This window comes from Schistocerca americana, chromosome 4 (genome assembly GCF_021461395.2).
Source record: "Schistocerca americana isolate TAMUIC-IGC-003095 chromosome 4, iqSchAmer2.1, whole genome shotgun sequence".
NCBI classification, from domain to species: domain Eukaryota; kingdom Metazoa; phylum Arthropoda; class Insecta; order Orthoptera; family Acrididae; genus Schistocerca; species Schistocerca americana.
The window spans coordinates 276,829,015-276,848,895 of NC_060122.1; the positions used below are offsets into that span (position 1 = coordinate 276,829,015).

Below are 19,881 nucleotides of genomic sequence, written 5' to 3' on the forward strand. Positions count from 1 at the left end.
ATACAATTTTAATGTCAGTTTCAATAGAAATTGAATCCATTATCTGCCTCAAAACTGTGTTTGAAAAATCATTATCTGAATGGAAAGTTGTAAATGAGCATAGCCGAATAAATTGTGAACTCTATTCCACGTATCAGGATAATCTTTTGGTAAGAACAATTGATTGTAGCAAATGTTTCTATACCTGTACGGTATATGGCCCACAGTGTTTTATGCGAAAATCACTTAAATGGCTGAAATCTGTCCTTGTATTCAATATTTCCTGTCTTGTCCTGTTCCTGGCACTGAATGCAGAAACATCATTTAATTGGGGAGGACAACTAGTTGTTGAAATAAATGGATAAGTCTTTTGCACAATTATGCAATTTAAAGAATTTTTTGTATTTTAGTAATTACTTGGTTTCAGATGCAAGCCTAACGTAGTGGGTCGCACATGTGATCACTGCAAACCAGGACATCATCATTTCCCATACTGTGATATGTGTGACTGTGATCGTCGAGGTACAACCACAGACATTTGTGACCAGGTATATTGGTTCTATAAGTTCACTAACCTCTTAAGCACCAAATGTCTGAGTCTTGAGAAAGTGTTAAAAACTAATGGTTCCTTTTTACAAGCTGCCTACATATTTCTAACATACAGTTCAATTGCAATGTGAATTGCTTGATTTGTCATAATATTTTTGAAAAATTCCGAAGGAAACTGTAGGGTACATTATCCTGATATACCTCAGAATCCAAGCAAGATACCACTATTTCAGGTGCACTGTTGATCTTCTCTATTATGTACATTACAGGTGTTATACTATGTGGTATTTCCCAAAACAAGTTATCACACACAATGGAACATTATAATCTTTTGTGTAACATTATGCTTCTTTCTTAATGTTTTATGCCTGTTTCTCTTGCATATTTGCATGTGTGGTGTGGTTGAATTTAAGGGTTTATGGAAAGTAACTGACTGAAAACTTAAATCATCATGTTATATCTGAACCTGGAGAGATGATACACACCTCCTTGCAGTGGAAATATGCTGAAAACTGGTATTGCAGCAGGCTCATTTCTGTCAAACTTAAAACAATTTGCAGGTTGTCAGTTCAAGTGTATGAAATAAATTGTTTTCTGTAAAAGTGAAATCAAGTTGAAATGAATTCTGCATAACATATTGAGTTGCCATGTAACAACGGAACCTCGAATTGCAAAGAAACTTATGCAAATACATGCAAACTTCAGATGCACAGATAGAACTAACTATAGAAAAGTTAATCTGCAGAGCTAAGGAAAAACTCTTAAGTCAGCTGCATGAGTAAACTTGGGACAGCTCTTTGCAGCAAAACGACAAAGTTTAAATAACTCATTATAACAAGTAAAAGACTGAATTTTAAAATAAATACAATCACTTCTTTTAGGAATTTAAATTGGGTGTCAATGTGGAATGCACTGACTGAGGCAAAGAATATGCTCCAATATTATTTCTTTGCTTTGCATAGTCCCACATCACCTACTACTGTAGCTTTCTGCTGTAAAATGGCGTCACTACAGCATACACTATGTGATCAGAAGTATCCGGACACCCCAAAAACATGTTTTTTGTATTAGGTGCATTGTGCTGCCACCTACTGCCAGGTACTCCATATCAGCGACCTCAGTAGTCATTAGACATTGTGAGAGAACAGAATGGGGCACCCTGCAGAACTCACAGACTTTGAACGTGGTCAGGTGATTGGGTGTCACTTGTGTCATATGTCTGTACACGAGATTTCCACACTCCTAACCATCCCTAGGTCCACTGTTTCTGATGTGATAGTGAAGTGGAAATGTGAAGGGATACGTGCAGCACAGAAGCATACAGGTGACCTCGTCTGATGGCTGACAGAGACTGCTGACAGTTGAAGAGGGCCGTAATGTGTAATAGGCAGACATCTATCCAAACCATCACACAGGAATTCAAAACTGCATCAGGATCCACTGCAAGTACTATGACAGTTAGGCGGGAGGTGAGGAAATATGGATTTCATGGTAGAGCGGCTCCTATAAGCCACACATTACGCCGGTAAATGCCAAACGATGCCTCACTTGACATAAGGAGCATAAACATTGGATGACTGAACAGTGGAAAAAGGTTGTGTGGAGTGACCAATCACAGTACACAATGTGGCAATCCGATGGCAGGGTTTGGGTGTGATGAATGCCCAGCGAACATCATCTGCCAGCATGTTTAGTGCCAACAGTAAAATTCGGAGGCAGTGGTGTTATGGTGTGGTAATGTTTTTCATGGTGGGGGCTTGCACCTGTTGTTATTATGTGTGGCACTATCACAATACAGACCTACATTGATGTTTTAAGCACCTTCTTGCTTCCGACTGTTGAAGAGCAATTCGGGGATGGTGATTGCACTTTTTAGCACAATCGAGCACCTGTTCATAATGCACGGTCTGTGGAAGAGTAGTTACACAACAATAACATCCCTGTAATGGACTGGCCTACACAGAGTCCTGACCTTAATCCTATAGAATACTTTTGGGATGTTTTGGAACGCTAATTTTGTGCCAGGCCTCACCAACTGACATTGATACCTCTCCTCAGTGCAGCACTCCATGTAGAATGGGCTGCCATGCCCCAAGAAACCTTCCAGCAACTGATTGAACATATGCCTGTGAGAATGGAAGCTGTCATAAGGGCTAAGGGTGGGCCGTCACCATATTGAGTTCCAGCATTCAGGATGGAGGGCGCCGCAAACTTGTTAGTTATTTTCAGCGAGGTGTCCACATACTTTTGATCACATATTGTACACACAACAAAATGAATTGGCAGACTCATCTACATCATAGAGCATTTAGAGTATTATATAGAAGTGTTATCTTTCCAGTCATCCATCCATGTATCTCATATGCATTTCCTCTCTAGTCTGATATTTGCAGCAAATGGATGCTTTCAGATTGTAATCACGTAGTAGTCTTGAATTTTCATGAAATTAAGTGTAGACTTTCTGAAACCATTTCATTCTCCCTCTCCCTCTTGGAATTCTCCCTCTCAGAATTCTCTAGTGATCTCACTGTTGTCACTCTCTGAACTGCTTTCCCGTGCAGGTTTTGAAACAAAATAATAATTTTGAAACAAAATAATAATTCTCAGAAGGTTAAATAATAAGCTTTTCTCATTTGTTTTGATAGTGGTTTGTTACTTGTCCTCTCTGATTGCAGTCATTGTATTCTAACCAGTGTGACTTATGACAGAACATAGGGTGATATCTAAAATTTATGGACTTGTTGCTGTCAATTCCTTAAAGTTTCATTTTAAGGTTATTCTCTACTATCTCTGAACCTTCTTTTTTTCTTCAAATATTTCTAATTGTAGCAAAGTTTCCTTTTCCCTTGTGTATGGTATGTTTTAATTCACATATTACAAAAAGGACAGACTGCTATGCATCATATAGTGGAGATGCTGAGTCGCAGACAGGTACAACAAAAAGACTCTAAACATGTAAGCTTTCAGCTGGAAGGTCTTCTTAAATAGACAACACACACACACACGCTTTTTGTAAAATTGTCATTATTCTGCCCTGGGTTTTCCATTGTTTTAATTCACATCTATATTTCTCAACTGTTTTTAATTCTAAGGATTACTGGAAACCTCCTAACACTAAGGGTTGTTGTTGTTGTGGTCTTCAGTCCTGAGACTGGTTTGATGCAGCTCTCCATGCTACTCTATCCTGTGCAAGCTTCTTCATCTCCCAGTAGCTACTGCAGCCTACATCCTTCTGAATCTGCTTAGTGTATTCATCTCTTGGTCTCCCTCTACTATTTTTACCCTCCACGTTGCCCTCCAATACTAAACTGGTGATCCCTTGATGCCTCAGAACATGTCCTACCAACAGATCCCTTCTTCTGGTCAAGTTGTGCCACAAACTTCTCTTCTCCCCAATCCAATTCAATACTTCCTCATTAGTTATGTGATCTACCCATCTAATCTTCAGCATTCTTCTGTAGCACCACATTTCGAAAGCTTCTATTCTCTTCTTGTCCAAACTATTTATCGTCCATGTTTCACTTCCATACATGGCTACACTCCATACAAATACTTTCAGAAACGACTTCCTGACACTTAAATCTATACTCAATGTTAACAAATTTCTCTTCTTGAAAAATGCTTTCCTTGCCATTGCCAGTCTACATTTTATATCCTCTCTACTTCGACCATCATCAGTTATTTTGCTCCCCAAATAGCAAAACTCCTTTACTACTTTAAGTGTCTCATTTCCTAATCTAATTCCCTCAGCATCACCCGACTTAATTTGACTACATTCCATTATCCTCGTTTTGCTTTTGTTGATGTTCATCTTATATCCTCCTTTCAAGACGCTATCCATTCCATTCAACTGCTCTTCCAAGTCCTTTGCTGTCTCTGACAGAATTACAATGTCATCGGCGAACCTCAAAGTTTTTATTTCTTCTCCATGTATTTTAATACCTACTCCGAATTTTTCTTTTGTTTCCTTTACTGCTTGCTCAATATACAGATTGAATAACATCGGGGAGAGGCTACAACCCTGTCTCACTCCCTTCCCAACAACTGCTTCCCTTTCATGTCCCTCGACTCTTATAACTGCCATCTGGTTTCTGTACAAATTGTAAATAGCCTTTCGCTCCCTGTATTTTACCCCTGCCACCTTTAGAATTTGAAAGAGAGTATTCCAGTCAACATTGTCAAAAGCTTTCTCTAAGTCTACAAATGCTAGAAATGTAGGTTTGCCTTTCATTAATCTTTCTTCTAAGATAAGTCGTCAGGTCAGTATTGCCTCACGTGTTCCAGTATTTCTACAGAATCCAAACTGATCTTCCCCGAGATCGGCTTCTACTAGTTTTTCCATTCATCTGTAAAGAATTCGTGTTAGTATTTTGCAGCTGTGGCTTATTAAACTGATTGTTCGGTAATTTTCACATCTGTTAACACCCGCTTTCTTTGGGATTGGAATTATTATATTCTTCTTGAAGTCTGAGTGTATTTCGCCTGTTTCATACATCTTGCTCACCAGATGGTAGAGTATTGTCAGGACTGGCTCTCCCAAGGCCGTCAGTAGTTCCAATGGAATGTTGTCTACTCCTGGGGCCTTGTTTCAACTCAGGTCTTTCAGTGCTCTGTCAAACCCTTCACGCAGTATCGTATCTCCCATTTCATCTTCATCTACATCCTCTTCCATTTCCATAATATTGTCCTCAAGTACATCGCCCTCGTATAGACCCTCTATATACTCTTTCCACCTTTCTGCTTTCCCTACTTTGCTTAGAACTGGGTTTCCATCTGAGCTCTTGATGTTCATACAAGTGGTTCTCTTATCTCCAAAGGTCTCTCTAATTTTCCTGTAGGCAGTATCTATCTTACCCCTAGTGAGATAAGCCTCTACATCCTTACATTTGTCCTCTAGCCATCCCTGCTTAGCCATTTTGCACTTCCTGTTGATCTCATTTTTGAGACGTTTGTATTCCTTTTTGCCTACTTCATTTACTGCATTTTTATATTTTCTCCTTTCATCAATTAAATTCAATATTTCTTCTGTTACCCAAGGATTTCTAGTAGCCCTGGTCTTTTTACCTACTTGATCCTCTGCTGCCTTCACTACTTCATCCCTCAAAGCTACCCATTCTTCTTCTACTGTATTTCTTTCCCCATTCCTGTCAATTGTTCCCTTATGCTCTCCCCGAATCTCTGTACAACCTCTGGTTCTTTCAGTTTATCCAGGTCCCATCTCCGTAAGTTCCCACCTTTTTGCAGTTTCTTCAATTTTAATCTACAGGTCATAACCAATAGATTGTGGTCAGAGGCCACATGTGCCCCTGGAAATGTCTTATAATTTAAAACCTGGTTCCTAAATCTCTGTCTTACCATTATATAATCTATCTGATACCTTTTAGTATCTCCAGGGTTCTTCCATGTATACACCCTTCTTTCATGATTCTTAAACCAAGTGTTAGCTATGATTAAGTTGTGCTCTGTGCAAAATTCTACCATGCGGCTTCCTCTTTCATTTCTTAGCCCCAATCCATATTCACCTACTATGTTTCCTTCTCTCCCTTTTCCTACTACCGAATTCCAGTCACCCATGACTATTGAATTCTCATCTCCCTTCTCTATGTGAATAATTTCTTTTATTTCATCATACATTTCTTCAATTTCTTCGTCATCTGCAGAGCTAGTTGGCATATAAACTTGTACTACTGTAATAGGTGAGGGCTTCGTGTCTGTCTTGGCCACAAAAATGCGTTCACTGTGCTGTTTGTAGTAGCTTACCCGCACTCCTATTTTTTTTATTCTTTATTAAACCTACTCCTGCATTACACCTATTTGATTTTGTATTTATAACCCTGTATTCGCCTGACCAAAAGTCTTGTTCCTCCTGCCACCGAACTTCACTAATTCCCACTATATCTAACTTTAACCTATCCATTTCCCTTTTTAAATTTTCTAACCTACCTGCCCTATTAAGTGATCTGACATTCCACGCTTCGATCCGTAGAATGCCAGTTTTCTTTTTCCTGATAACGACATCCTCTTGAGTAGTCCTCACCCGGAGATCCGAATGGGGGACCATTTTACCTCCGGAATATTTTACCCAAGAGGACGCCATCATCATTTAATCATACAGTAAAGCTGCATGCCCTCGGGAAAAATTACGGCCGTAGTTTCCCCTTGCTTTCAGCCGTTCGCAGTACCAGCACAGCAAGGCCGTTTTGGTTAGTGTTACAAGGCCAGATCAGTCAATCATCCAGACTGTTGCCCTTGCAACTACTGAAAAGGCTGCTGCCCCTCTTCAGGAACCACACGTTTGTCTGGCCTCTCAACAGATACCCCTCCGTTGTGGTTGCACCTACGGTACAGCTATCTGTATCGCTGAGGCACGCAAGCCTCCCCACCAATGGCAAGGTCCATGGTTCATGGGGGGGAAATGTTGCAGTCAGTGAGACTCGAACTGCGAACCATAACAGACGCTTTTTCACAGGTCAGCACATTCCCACAGAGCTGGCGAGGAGGTGTGGATTGCTATTTGCCAGGTAACATGTTATTGTATTATAACCTTTTCTGGAGCTTCATAATTGTGCTTTATATCAGTCACACATGCCCTTTCTGTCGTTTGTGTTTTAGAAGTTTGTAGATGTAATCTCAGTCCATGGACTGAATGTCCATGTTTTCATTAATATGTTTTTTACTTCCTTTCTCATGTGCTTCACATTTTCTCAGTGATTGAGTTGTTTTTGTTTCCATGGTCTCTATCCTAGATTTTTCAATTTTTTCAGTCTTACCTGTCAATGTCCTGTTTAGTCCCTTTTTATCCTCCTATTCACATACTCCATCTTTCTGCCATACTTTTTATTAATTTTTCTTGTAACAACCTTTTCATTGTCTTTTTCACCATTTTTACGACATTGTTGTCAAACAAGTTATATAAAGTGTCTCTGATTAACAATCAAAAATGGCCAATTGAAAGTTGTCTGTTATCTATTTTTGACAAAGGCCTTGTTGGCTGAAAGCTTATTTTGTGACAGTCTTTTTTTGTTTTGCCTGTCTGCATCTCAGCATCTCTGCTGTGTGGTGAGTATTTAACAAGACTGATGGGCAAGAAATTTGGGCCCCATCAAGTTGTTTATTTTTAAACTGTGCAAGCATTTATCCCACCACTCCTTTCTCTCTCTTTTCCCCCTATTTATTATTATTGTTTGTATGGAATTAAGAAATGCAATTTGTATCTTTCTGCTATTAGTTGTAATACCCTTTTGTGTTGTGTGTTTGTATTACTGTGAATTTGCCTCAGTCATGTTTGGGTTTTAAAGTACCATCTAATCAGTGTACTGTAGATAACTATGTTGACATCGTAGCATAAAATTTGTGTCATAACCTCATCAAACTGTGCCACTATTAGTGCAGTTCAATAACTCTTTTACAGTTGATACTAATAAATTTGACAGATTTAAAATGCAACTCTGTGGAATTTTTAACAATATTTACCCATGCATCTTTCTTGGCAAATACATCCATACTATTATTACACTGCTGGAAAAAAAAATTGTGCATCTTTTAGGCCACAGTGCACCATTCCATCTTCCAAGTGATCCTCTGAAGACACCAGCTGAGTCATGCATCTTGAGGCTGTGACGTGAATGGAAGACAGGCTAGAGGTGCGCGTGCCCATAGTCCCACTGGTAATAACTGGCTCGTGACAGTTTGTGTTGTCATGTCTGGGTCTACAAGCCCTCTTACCTGCACTGTGGTAGCTGTATGATCTGGAACTCTACCCTTACAATACAACGATCCTGGTTAATCTCTGTGCTGATAGCCAGAAACTCATCTATGCGTTGGCAATGTTCACATGACTACTGATATCAGGATCATTGCACAATTGATGCAGCAGATCCAACTGGTGTGGTAGTTTTCCAAAAGGACCATCCTGCCACTCAGAAGGCCACTACTTGACTGCTTTCAAACTCGCTCAATTGGCTGCAGAAAGCATGAGTGCATCTCTATGCGTGGTTGCATGCTTCTTCATATGGTTGCACCACACTGAGCCTTCTGGCTCAGAGCAATCCCTGTTAAAGGATAGACACTGATGGCACCATGGTAGCTATGCCACTACACTATCTGTTGGTGAGCAATGTCGAAATCATTATCTGTACACCTACTATCCCCCAGGGGGCATATGCCATCATCAAATCAAAATCAACATTATCTTTCCAGGGTACTAATTTTTTTTCTGTTAGTCTATTATTGCATCCACATCCATCGACACGTGTACCAAATAATAATATATGTATAACTGAAGAGAGTGTGAATTACTGTGTATATGTAATTGCCAATTTTGATTAACTTTTGTTGTTTCTGTATTGTGCAGACTTTGTAATTCATTGTAAAATGATCTGTGGGTTAACACACAACAAACTTTATGTTTTACATCAGTTTTGATATCTTGACTTATTTGCATAACATCTTTTAACTCTTCATTACACCTAGATTTGTCTGCTTTTGCTGTACTCGTATTCTGCTGACAGTGTGTACTAACATACTGCAGCACATAAATCCACATGTTTTGATCATCCTATGGTCATATACATGAATCCTTTCTAATTCATGCACACTATCGCATGCAGTGAGCAGAGATACACACATGAAGTGATGACTTCTGTGTCACATAATGAAGAGATGTTTCTGGATGCTATGGCTGCTCATTGACTGTTGCTGCTGGCCAGCCAATGCTTGTATTGGCAAGTGTCTTTGTGTGCTGTGGCCTCTCTATCCTCTGGCACAATCCATGATAGGTGGTTGCAACCTTTATCATCAGCACATTGTTGCCCATGCCAGTTGACTCTGACAGTGGTAATTTTTTTTTATTAGTTAATGTACTCATAAAACACCCTTCCCAACAATGGCATATGGAAAGCTCAATGTCTGCACAGCCTCAGAAATGGACTCCCCTACTATTACTGGTGCAGATGACCAGGTAAAGGGCTCCCTGATTGTTGGTAGAGTACAAACTTTAAAGTTATGCTTCCAAGCTCCTTGTTGCTTATTTCCTGTCCTTTCCATTGGCTGTCCTTCAGTTTCTGTTGTATTGTGTGTTTCCTTGCTATGTGGAAAGTTCTTAGTTGCACACAAAGTGTGGCCCTTGGTGGAGTTTAGTTGCTGCACCCTCTACATCTACATCTATACTCTGCAAACCATTGTGAGTTGCATGGCAGCAAATACCCTCATTATACCATTTATTAGGGTTTCTTCCTGCTCCATTCATGTATGGAGTGTGAGAAGAATGATTGTTTGAATGCCTCTGTGCATTCAGTAATTATTCTGATCTTACCCTCATGATCCTTCTGTGAGCGATATTTATGGGGTTGTTGTATATTCGTAGAGTCATCATTTAAAGCCAGTTCTTGAAACTTTGTTAATAGGTTTTCTTGGGGTAGCTTACCGTATTTACTCGAATCTAAGCCACACTTTTTTTCCGGTTTTTGTAATCCAAAAAACTGCCTGTGGCTTAGAATCAAGTGCAAAGCAAGCGGAAGTTCTGAAAAATGTTGGTAGGTGCCACTACAACTAACTTCTGCTGTCGAATATGTTGTATCTAGACAAGACAGCCTAGACACAATGAGAGGAAGCCGAAAGGCACGCGCTAAGCTAAAGCAGGATGGCGTGAGGTCTGAAACAGGTTACGTAATGAATGCTATAAAGAAAAGTACGTAGCTTCTGGAATACTTAACTTTAATCCATCCTTTTGGTACATCTGGAGATTGTGGCGATACAAGTGAGACTCTTTAGATACATGCAATGTTACTAATGGCACCTTGCTAGGTCGTAGCCATGGACTTAGCTGAAGGCTATTCTAACTATCTGCTCGGCAAAGGAGCGAGGCTTCGTCAGTGTAGTCGCTAGCTACGTCGTCCGTACAACTGGGGCGAGTGCTATCCCGTATCTCGAGACCTGCCTTGTGGTGGCGCTCGGTCTGCGATCACACAGTGGCGACACGTGGGTCCGACATGTACTAATGGACCGCTGCCGATTTAAAGCTACCACCTAGCAAGTGTGGTGTCCGGCGGTGACACCACAGAATATATGTAGCACTACACAGGCATGCTTTATAGGCACAAAGATAAATACTGGCGCCAAAACCTCTGCGTCAGTAAATAAATAAAAAAAAAAGAAAGGTGGAAGATGAGCTTTTTTTCTCTGCCCCGAGTTTCGACCACTGCATTTTCATACATTATCCAACGAAGTAAATACAAATTCCATATTGTTCATCTTCGAATGTAGCAGAATTTCAATGTACTATGAAAATCCGACTAGCAAGACTGTTTAGGATGTTTGTCAATATGACCAACTCTACGTTCTGATTTTTTTCCTACCTGTGAGAAGAGATGGTTGCTAATAGGAACCTGATGAAATGTGAATCACATGCAGTATTCTCTTCACCATAAGAATAATACAAATATAAACATTTTGCCATGTATTCTTTCACGTTTGCTGCTATCTCATTTAAATCCTGTCTGCCTAATAAATTACGAAACTAGAGTGAGACAACAGCAAACGCGGAAGAATATACATATCGTGTCATGTTTATATTCATATTATTCTTATGCCTAATAGTGATACAGTCAGAAATGAAGCACGGCAACTGACTAGATTTTTAAATCTAAGATGACTCTAATTTCTGTGCAGAATTTGATGTACTAAAGAAGCGGCCGCAAAGATTTTCAAACGGAGAAAAATTTTCGCGTAACTCTCGTTCAGAAGATGTTCTATCATACGCAGTCTATTATTTGGTTCTTGTTGATCATTATCAAAGAAAGCAGCAGTGTAAGTAACAACAAATATCAGTCTCTTGCCATTGTTTCGCTAATGAGACGATTCCTCTCTCTCTCTCTCTCCTTTTTTTTTTAATTTTTTTTTATTTTTTATTTTTTTATTGTAAGCGGCGGTAGGTTGCACTAAAGCAAGCAGTGCCGCAAGCGGCAACAGGCCGTAAACGCGCACTCTCAGAATGCGACAAACAATGCATGAAACAGTACAGTAATGCATTTTCAGCTTAGAGTGACGTGAACACCTATAACAAAGAAAACAGCACTTATCAGATCAAAGCAAAATAAGCAGTCGATTCAAACCAGACGGAGCATGTGAAAAAGGAAGGGTACTCGTATAAATATGGATGGAGCGCCTGAGGCATAGCAATGGCTACCTGGTAAAGCTTAACTGCTAAGCTTATGACTCGAACCAAACTACTGTCACTGTATCGTCATTCATTCGACGTAAATTGTGTCTCATATTACAGTGGACCAACTTTGTTTCGATATGGAGGTGCGGCCTAAAACTTTTCTCTCCCCTTGAATTTCGAGTCACAAATTTCAGGTGCGGTTTAGATTCGGGAAATTTTTTTTTGCTTTATTTCGAGTCTCATTTTTCAGGTGCGGCTTAGACTCGAGTGCGGCTTAGATTCGAGTAAATATGGTATGTCTATCTTCAAGAGTCTTCAGCATCTCTTGACACTCTCCCACAGATCAAACAAACCAGAGACCATTCATGCTGTCATTCTGTGTATATGTTCTAAGTCCCCTTTGAGTCCTATTTGGTACTGGTCTCACACACTTGAGCAATATTCTAGAACCAGTTGCATGAGTGATTTGAAAGCAATTTCCTTTGCAGACTGGTTGCATTTCCCCAGTACTCTGCCAATAAACTGAAGTCTACCAACTGCACTACCCACAGCTGAGCCTGTGTGATCATTCCATTTCATATGCCTACAAAGTGTTACGTCCAACAATGTAAGAAAAGATAGATTGTTACTTACCATAAAGAAGACACCTCAAGTTGCAGACAGCCATGATTTAAAGACACTCACATATAGCTATTGGCCACAGCCTTCGTCAGCAAAGAGAGGCACACACACACACACACACACACACACACACACACACACACACACACAACATTCACATACACACACACATACAAGCAAGTACCTTGCGCACACTTGACCGCTGACTCCATCATCTTGGGTTGGAATCCAGGTTTTTGTATAAGTTGGCAGATTCCAACACTGACCCATTGATTTTATAGTCATAGGATACTACATTTTTTCATATTGTGAAATGCACAATTTTACGTTTCTGAATATTTAAAGAAAGTTGCCAATCTTTGAACCAGTTTGCACTCTTATCAAGATCTGACTGAATATCTAAGCGTCTTCTTTTAGACAGTACTTCATCATAGATAACTGAGGTTACTATTAATATTGTCTGCAAGGTCATTAATATATGACATGAACAACAAAGGTCCCAACACACTTCCCTAGGGTACACGTGAAGTTACTTCTACATCTGATGATGACTCTCCATTCAAGATAACATGTTGCGTCCTCCCTAGCAAAAAGTTGTCAATCCAGTCACAAATTTCACTTGATACCTGATATGATCATACTTTTGACAATAAGCGTAGGTGTGGTACTTAGTCAAATGCTTTTTGGAAATCAAGAAATACTGCATTTACCTGACTGCCTTGTTCCAAAACTTTCAGTAAATCATGCAAGAAAAGTGCAAGCTGGGTTTCATATGATTGGTGTTTTTGGAATCCATGCTGGTTGGCATGGAGGAGGTCATTCTGTTCAAGATACCTCATTATGTTTGAGCTCAGAATATGTTCTTAGATTCTGCAACAAATCAATATCAAGGATATTGGACAGTAGTTTTGTGGGTCACTTCTACTGTCCTTCTTGAAGATGGGCATAACCTGCACTTTTTCCAAGAATGGGGCACAGTCTTTTGTTCAAGGGATCTATGATAGGTTATAGTTAGAAGAGGGGCTACCTCAGCTGCACATTCAGTGTAGAACCTGACAGGGATTCCATCGGGCCCTGGAGCTTCGTTCAATGTTAACAATTTCAGCTGTTTTTCTACACCACTGACTCTAATATTTATCATTAATATTTCAGTGGTAGGAGGATTAAATTGGGGCAATTCTCCCAGGTTTTTCTTTGTAAAGGGACATTTAAAAACAGAGTTAAGCGTTTCATCTTTTGCTTTGCTACCCTCAATTTCAGTTCCTGTCACATTTGCTAAGGACTGGACATGAACTTTGGTGCCACTAACAGCCTTTACATATGACCAGAATTTCTTTGAGTTTTGTGAAATATCATCTGACAATATTCTGCTATGGGAGTCACTGAAGGCATCACCCATTACTCTCTTGACAGACCAACACATTTCATTCAGCATCTCTCTGTCTGTTGTCCTATATTTTACACCTATTATGCAGCAATCTCTGTTTCTCTAGAAGTTTCTTTACAGTGACTGTGTACTTTGGAGATTACCTACCATTATGAACTGTTCTGCTGGGTACATATCTATCCAGAGCATGGTCAGCTGTTCCATTAAACTTGGTCCATAGTTGCTCTACATGCTTCTGCCCTTTGCTGAAAGTTTCAAGTTTCTAGTTTGCGAAACATATAAATCTTTCTGCTTGTTTCAGTTGTCCTTTGTACTTTGGTAATCATTGTTTCCACAGCTGTGCCATGGTCACTGATACCAGTTTTGATGTGGACATTCTCAAAGAGGTCAGGATTATTTGTTGCCATTAGCTCCAGGATATTTCATCATGAGTGGGGTTCCTAAATATCTGTTCTAGGTAGTTTTCAGAGAAGGCATTTAGTAAAGTTTCACAGTATGTCTTATCACACTCACCTCTAACAAATCTGTAATTCTGATTTCTATCTCAGTGGATTTGAGTTTCTTGTCTGCTGCGACAAATACATCACCTCCATTTACCATTTGCCTGTCATTTCTATATACACTCAAATTTTCCCCAAAAATCTCACTGCTATCAGTTTGAGGTTTCAACCATGGTTCTGTACCCAGTATTATGTGAGCTTCATTGCTCTTCAGGAGCACTTCAAACTCTGGCACTTTGATGTGAATGCTTCAGCAGTTTACCGTTAGGATTTTAATACCGTCACCTGTGGGAGGCATTTCTTTCAGTCTTCAGTCTGATACTTCATGGTTTCCTACAGCTGTCATTATCTGGTTTGGATTGGGAGTCTCGTAACCTAAAAGACCCTTATGCACATCCATCACACAGCTACCTGACTAGCAGTCTCTGACATGTTAGTGCGTATGTGACCCATTTAGGGGGACCCTACAGTTCTCAACTCTATGGTGCAACTCCAGGAAGCCACAGCCTAGCTTGCCACAGAACCTTTGAAGTCTCTGGTTCAGTCCTTCTCCCAAGCACATGAATTTGTCTGGTTGTAGAGAGTTGCACAGCCTGACAAAACCTATCATTGATGGGAGGCACTTGGGTGACATTCATCTGACGAAAAGTCTTATGGCAGTTGCTTCATGAGATGGAGGACCCTGTTTTGCAAGATAGCAGGTTTCGTATATGTGTCTCCACTGCATTGTGCCACACCCATATGACATACTCAGAGATAGCATGCAGCAGTGTGGATTGTAATGTTACTCTGAGATGCGGCAGTGTTGTCCATGGTTTGAGTAACGACTAAAGTAGTCAAAGTCTTTTCATTGCTTTTCTGTCAATGTCAGCCACATGCTATATCCAAGTAAGCCAACTGTCAATGGTTACTTTCAACATTGTTATAGATGAACACTGTTCAGTCTACTGGAGAAGAGGCTGTAACATGAGCATAGAGAGCCAAATGCTCACTGTCTGTCCTCGGCATGTCCGCTGTTGTCTTCAACATGTCCAGAGGTTATAAGATATATAGAATTGGGCTGTTTATAGAACCCTGAGATACTCCTGCTCAGATGTGACAATTTGTCAAGGTTTCTTCTGCCCTGAATGGAAACTCTTTCCTTCCATATATGTTTAGGGGATGCACATGTGCGGCAAAAGCAACCCTATTACCAGGAGTGTGTAGTGGAGCCCATTATTCCACACAGAGAGAAACACTCTTGAAATGTATAGGAATACTTCCCAAAAGTACTCCTTCCACTTGATACTGTCAAGTGAATCCTCCACGATGCAAAGGAGTTGATGTATCATCATGTGATCATGTGTCCTTTTCAGCATCTGAGTTGTTTGTTGGAAGCAGCTGTTCTGACTGTATGTGTTGCAAAGTGATTTGAGCTAGTCACTCGAAGACTATGCTTAGTGCCAGGAGCAAACTTGTCAGTTGATAACTCACTGGCTGCCTTGGGTTTTTCCCAGTCTTTTGGATGATGATTTCTGCATGCTTCTGCACCTCTGGGAACCTCCCACTGTGGAAAATATGGTTGAAAACTACTGTGGCTGGTGGCATCTGGCAGAATAAGTTCATTTGTGACCAGTTTGAGGTCATATGACTTCCAGTTGATGAGGTGGAGGAGTTGGTTGGCAATCACTTCTGCATGGACTTTGTCAGCCAGATCAATTTCCTCATTATCAGCCAGGCATGCTGAAAGTAGTTGATCAATGACTTTAATGTGTGCTGGGTCTGTTAAGGCTTGGACTGGAGTAACATTCACTTTGAACAGATCAGACAGTTTTTTGGCTTTAGCATCCCATTCACTGACCTTGGCTTGCCTGACCTGGAGTAATGGTATCCTATGATGATGCTTGAGAAAGATGTCTGTGGCCTTTTGGTTCTGTCATTAATATGGAAGATGGTAATCCAGTTTGCCCATTTCTGGTTCCAATGATGTTCCATGGCAGATTTTATCTCCCATTACATCCTGTTCACCATCCTCTTGGTTTCAGTGTTCTTGACCATCATCCATTTACTCAAAAAATGGTTCTTTTTTATGTATGGTGACAGCTGTTTGGAATGATCAAGTGGGTTGGTCGTGTTAGGAGGAGTGGCCACTAGCATGGCGTCCAGCACACACTCTTGGCTACGCCAGTGTCCTCAGCTTCCAGCTGTGGTCTATGCCATACCCAGTTGATGTTGCAGATGTGCGTATCTTATTACCAGAATTGCATTTGATCAATGCCTATTGTCATACATCAAGGTTAGATGATAGCACTGTGCACATGCATGCTGTGATAATGTGTGACACTTCATTCTTTAATGCCACATTGAGAATGTCTAGCTGTAAGCAGAGAACTTCTGTGAAGTTTAGAAGGTAGGAGATGAGATACTGGCAGAAGTAAAGCTGTTAGTCATTCTTGGGTAGCTCAGTTTATAGAGCACTTGCCAATGAAAGGCAAAGGTGCCAAGTTTGAGGCTTGGTCTGGCACACAGTTTTAACCTGCCAGGAAGTTTTATATTGGTGCACACTCTGCTGCTGAATGAAAATTTCATTCTGGCTGTAAGCTGTTTGTAGGGTACATCATTGGCTCATAAGGGCAAGCAACAGTGGTGCCTAGTTGTTCTGTGCCACAGAGAAGCTGTCTTCTGTGACGGTCTTGCTAGGAGCTGTACAAGATCTGATTTCCAGGGACACTCTCTCTCTAGTACAGTCTCTAACTCAAATGCTCATCAATGGATTTCTCTTTCATCAGAGAAACATGTCCTATGTGTCTTTCTTAAAAGTCATCAGGTTTCTTTTCTCTGATTTTTTTGAAGATAATTTCAGTTGTGTTCCTGTGTATGTGTAAAGTCATCCCTAACAGGAACTGTTAATGGCCTGTTTTATGAAATGTCAAGCGTCAATATAAAAAGCCATTTTGACTCTTATTATTGACAAAATAGCGTCCAAATTGCAGTTTTGTTTTTGCTATTGATCTGTCTTGGATTAATCCAGTAAGGGCAGACCTAGTGTCATCAAGGGATGTGACTGTTGCTAATAAGTGAAAATGGTTGCATTGTAACCAACCAGTCGAGGTATAATTTCTGTATATTTTGAATTATGCAGTAGGACCTAGACTCTTTCTATAGAGCTGTAATTTTTATATTTCATAATCTGAAAGTAGCCTCTAAAGCCTGAAACCAGTCATGCCCGTCTGTGTCATATCACAGATCTTGCTAAAGTGAACAGTCAGTTTCATGCCAAATTAGTTTGGTGTTGTATTCCAGTTCAGGGATATTTATTGACAGAAACAGCAAGAATAATCAGTGATCCCAGCAGCAAGTGGCTGTGGCTACCATGGATCATGTTTCTGACTTTACAGTTCCATCACACATCATTTTGTCTACAATGAGGACCAACATTAACACTGGGTACTAACATAAAATACAATGTGAGCAGTTTTTGCCTGAAATGACTCCACATATAAATCACAAAAAGAAAACTGGAAATATATTCAAAACTGTCAGAGAAAAGTTATATGATGACTCTTCAGGGATATTCGGTGTATTTTGGTATGTCAGCCCACAATGACTACTTCTGCATCTACATCTACTTAATTTGTTCCACTTCTTTGTTCTTTTCTCACAAGATTTCTTCTGTGGTCTACTGCATAAACATAATGGAACTAGTAATTGTCTGTCAAATGAGCTAGATTTCTTGATATTTGAAGAAATACTTGATTTCACAATAAAAATTAATTTATTTTTGGAACATCACATCAGTAGAAATGAGAGTGCACTGAAGTTAATATTGCACTTCAGCTACATTGCAGTAGAAGTGAATCATTACCTGTTCATGTAGACAGCAATTTGAATCAGTCTCCACCTTTCTGGTTTTGATTTTTGTAATTGTAATTAAGACTATAGGCTAATTTGAACCATGATAATAGTGTGCCATGATCTGATCCATATAAACAGTCATGTGAGTGGTTTAGCTTTTATCATGTAATAAGTTTTATCCATAACAGCTAAATTATATAATCTGTTAGTATCTTAAAAGAAAACAAAAGTTATGGCTTTCTGTGGCCAGGAGACAACTTCCAACCAGGTAATATTAAAAGATCAGAAAGTAGAAAGAGTAAACTTGTTCAAAATCTTTAGGAAATATTGTCTCATTCATGAGAGAAATAGACATACAAAAGAAAGTAGAAAGATTTAATTACATTAAGGTAACAAACTATAGAACTCTCAGAACTAAATTAAGGCAGGAAACACTGCTTAAGTTTTACAAAATGATACGGGGGACCAACTGTGACATAGGGAAGTGAACCATGGACTGTAACAGGAAGAAATGAACAAAGAATACAAGTATTAGAGATGCGATACATGATAAGAGTAGCAGGGTGCACACTATATGACAGGAGGAAGAAGCTGGCATCAGAGAAGACCTGGGAGTGAAAAGCTTAAATGAGCAGATTAAGGAACGCAGAAATAACTGGAAGGACTGTCTGACAAGAATGGAAAATGACAGAATACCAAATTAACTATGAATTATTATCTAGTGCACAATAGATCTTTAGGAAGACCGAGGGGAAGGTGGAAAGATCAATAATTTGAGTCAAGAGGGCATAACAGGCGAAAGCCTGAGATGTGCAGAAAGAGGAAGAGTAATAATAACAATAATAATAATAATAATAATTAGTATTATTATTATTATTATAAGAAGAAGAAGGAGGAGGAGGAGGAGAGAAGAAGAAGAAGAAGAAGAAGAAGAAAATTTACTACAAACTTTCAGTTTCTCTGTTTGTATTTCATTGGCTTTGGCATAAATAAACCAGCTGTATGAGGTCATTATTGACTTGTACTATGCTAAGAAAATAAGTAAAGAACAGGTGGAATAGGTTTCATTTTGTGCAGAACAAGGAGAAAAGAGAACCCGTTGCACAGTGGCATCAATTTTTGCTGTTTGTTTGCCTCTATTCACTAAAACATCTGACTGTTTACTGGATTTTTCCAGCTTATGAGTTTAATAAATAAGTAATCTTTATTTTTGTTCTCTTCTTCTGTTTTACAATACTGTCATTACCTGGATTATTTGTTAATTTTCTTGGCAGAACACAGCAGAGTGCTTTTGCAAGAACAATGTTTATGGACAGGCTTGTGATCTATGCAAGGAAGGAACCTTCAACATTGAAGCAAAGAACCCTGATGGTTGCACCAAGTGCTTTTGTTCTGGGAAAACCACTCGTTGTACAAGCTCATATCTGTACAGAAGCCAGGTATGATTTTCTGTATCCTTGTATATTATAGGTTTCAGTTTTGTGATGTACATGCTTAGAATTAGTACAATGATGCAATGAGTAATCTGATTTTCAATATAAATTAATAAGGAGTTCAACAGTTTAAGCAAGATTTGGTCTCTAGCTTAACTTTATCTGAATACATGATTGTCCTGTGTGGGTGATAGATAAGCCTGTGCTGAGTGCAGTCACAGAGGCTGCAAAAAGCTGTCAAAATACAGTAAGAAAAATAGTTTAAGAATTAATCAGGAGAGGTATCTTGAGTTGTTCTTCACATTGTGGTCCCATCATCTACCTACATGAACAAACGTTTCCCCTGGCTTTTGAATGTAAACACATGCTGTTTTTGTTGTGTCGTTTGTACAGCACTATCTTTTTGTTCAAATATAA

The 19,881-nt window shown here is 39.5% G+C and overlaps 1 protein-coding gene across 1 annotated transcript in view; it reads left to right on the forward strand.

The window, feature by feature from the left end:
- The window catches only part of LOC124614059 (laminin subunit alpha), a 402,758-nt gene that overhangs the window by 201,573 nt on the left and 181,304 nt on the right, over nt 1-19,881 (forward strand). The window contains exons 24-25 of the mRNA XM_047142894.1: nt 407-527; nt 19,306-19,470. Coding sequence (XP_046998850.1) covers nt 407-527; nt 19,306-19,470 — 286 coding nt within the window. The remainder of the gene's footprint in view (nt 1-406; nt 528-19,305; nt 19,471-19,881) is intronic.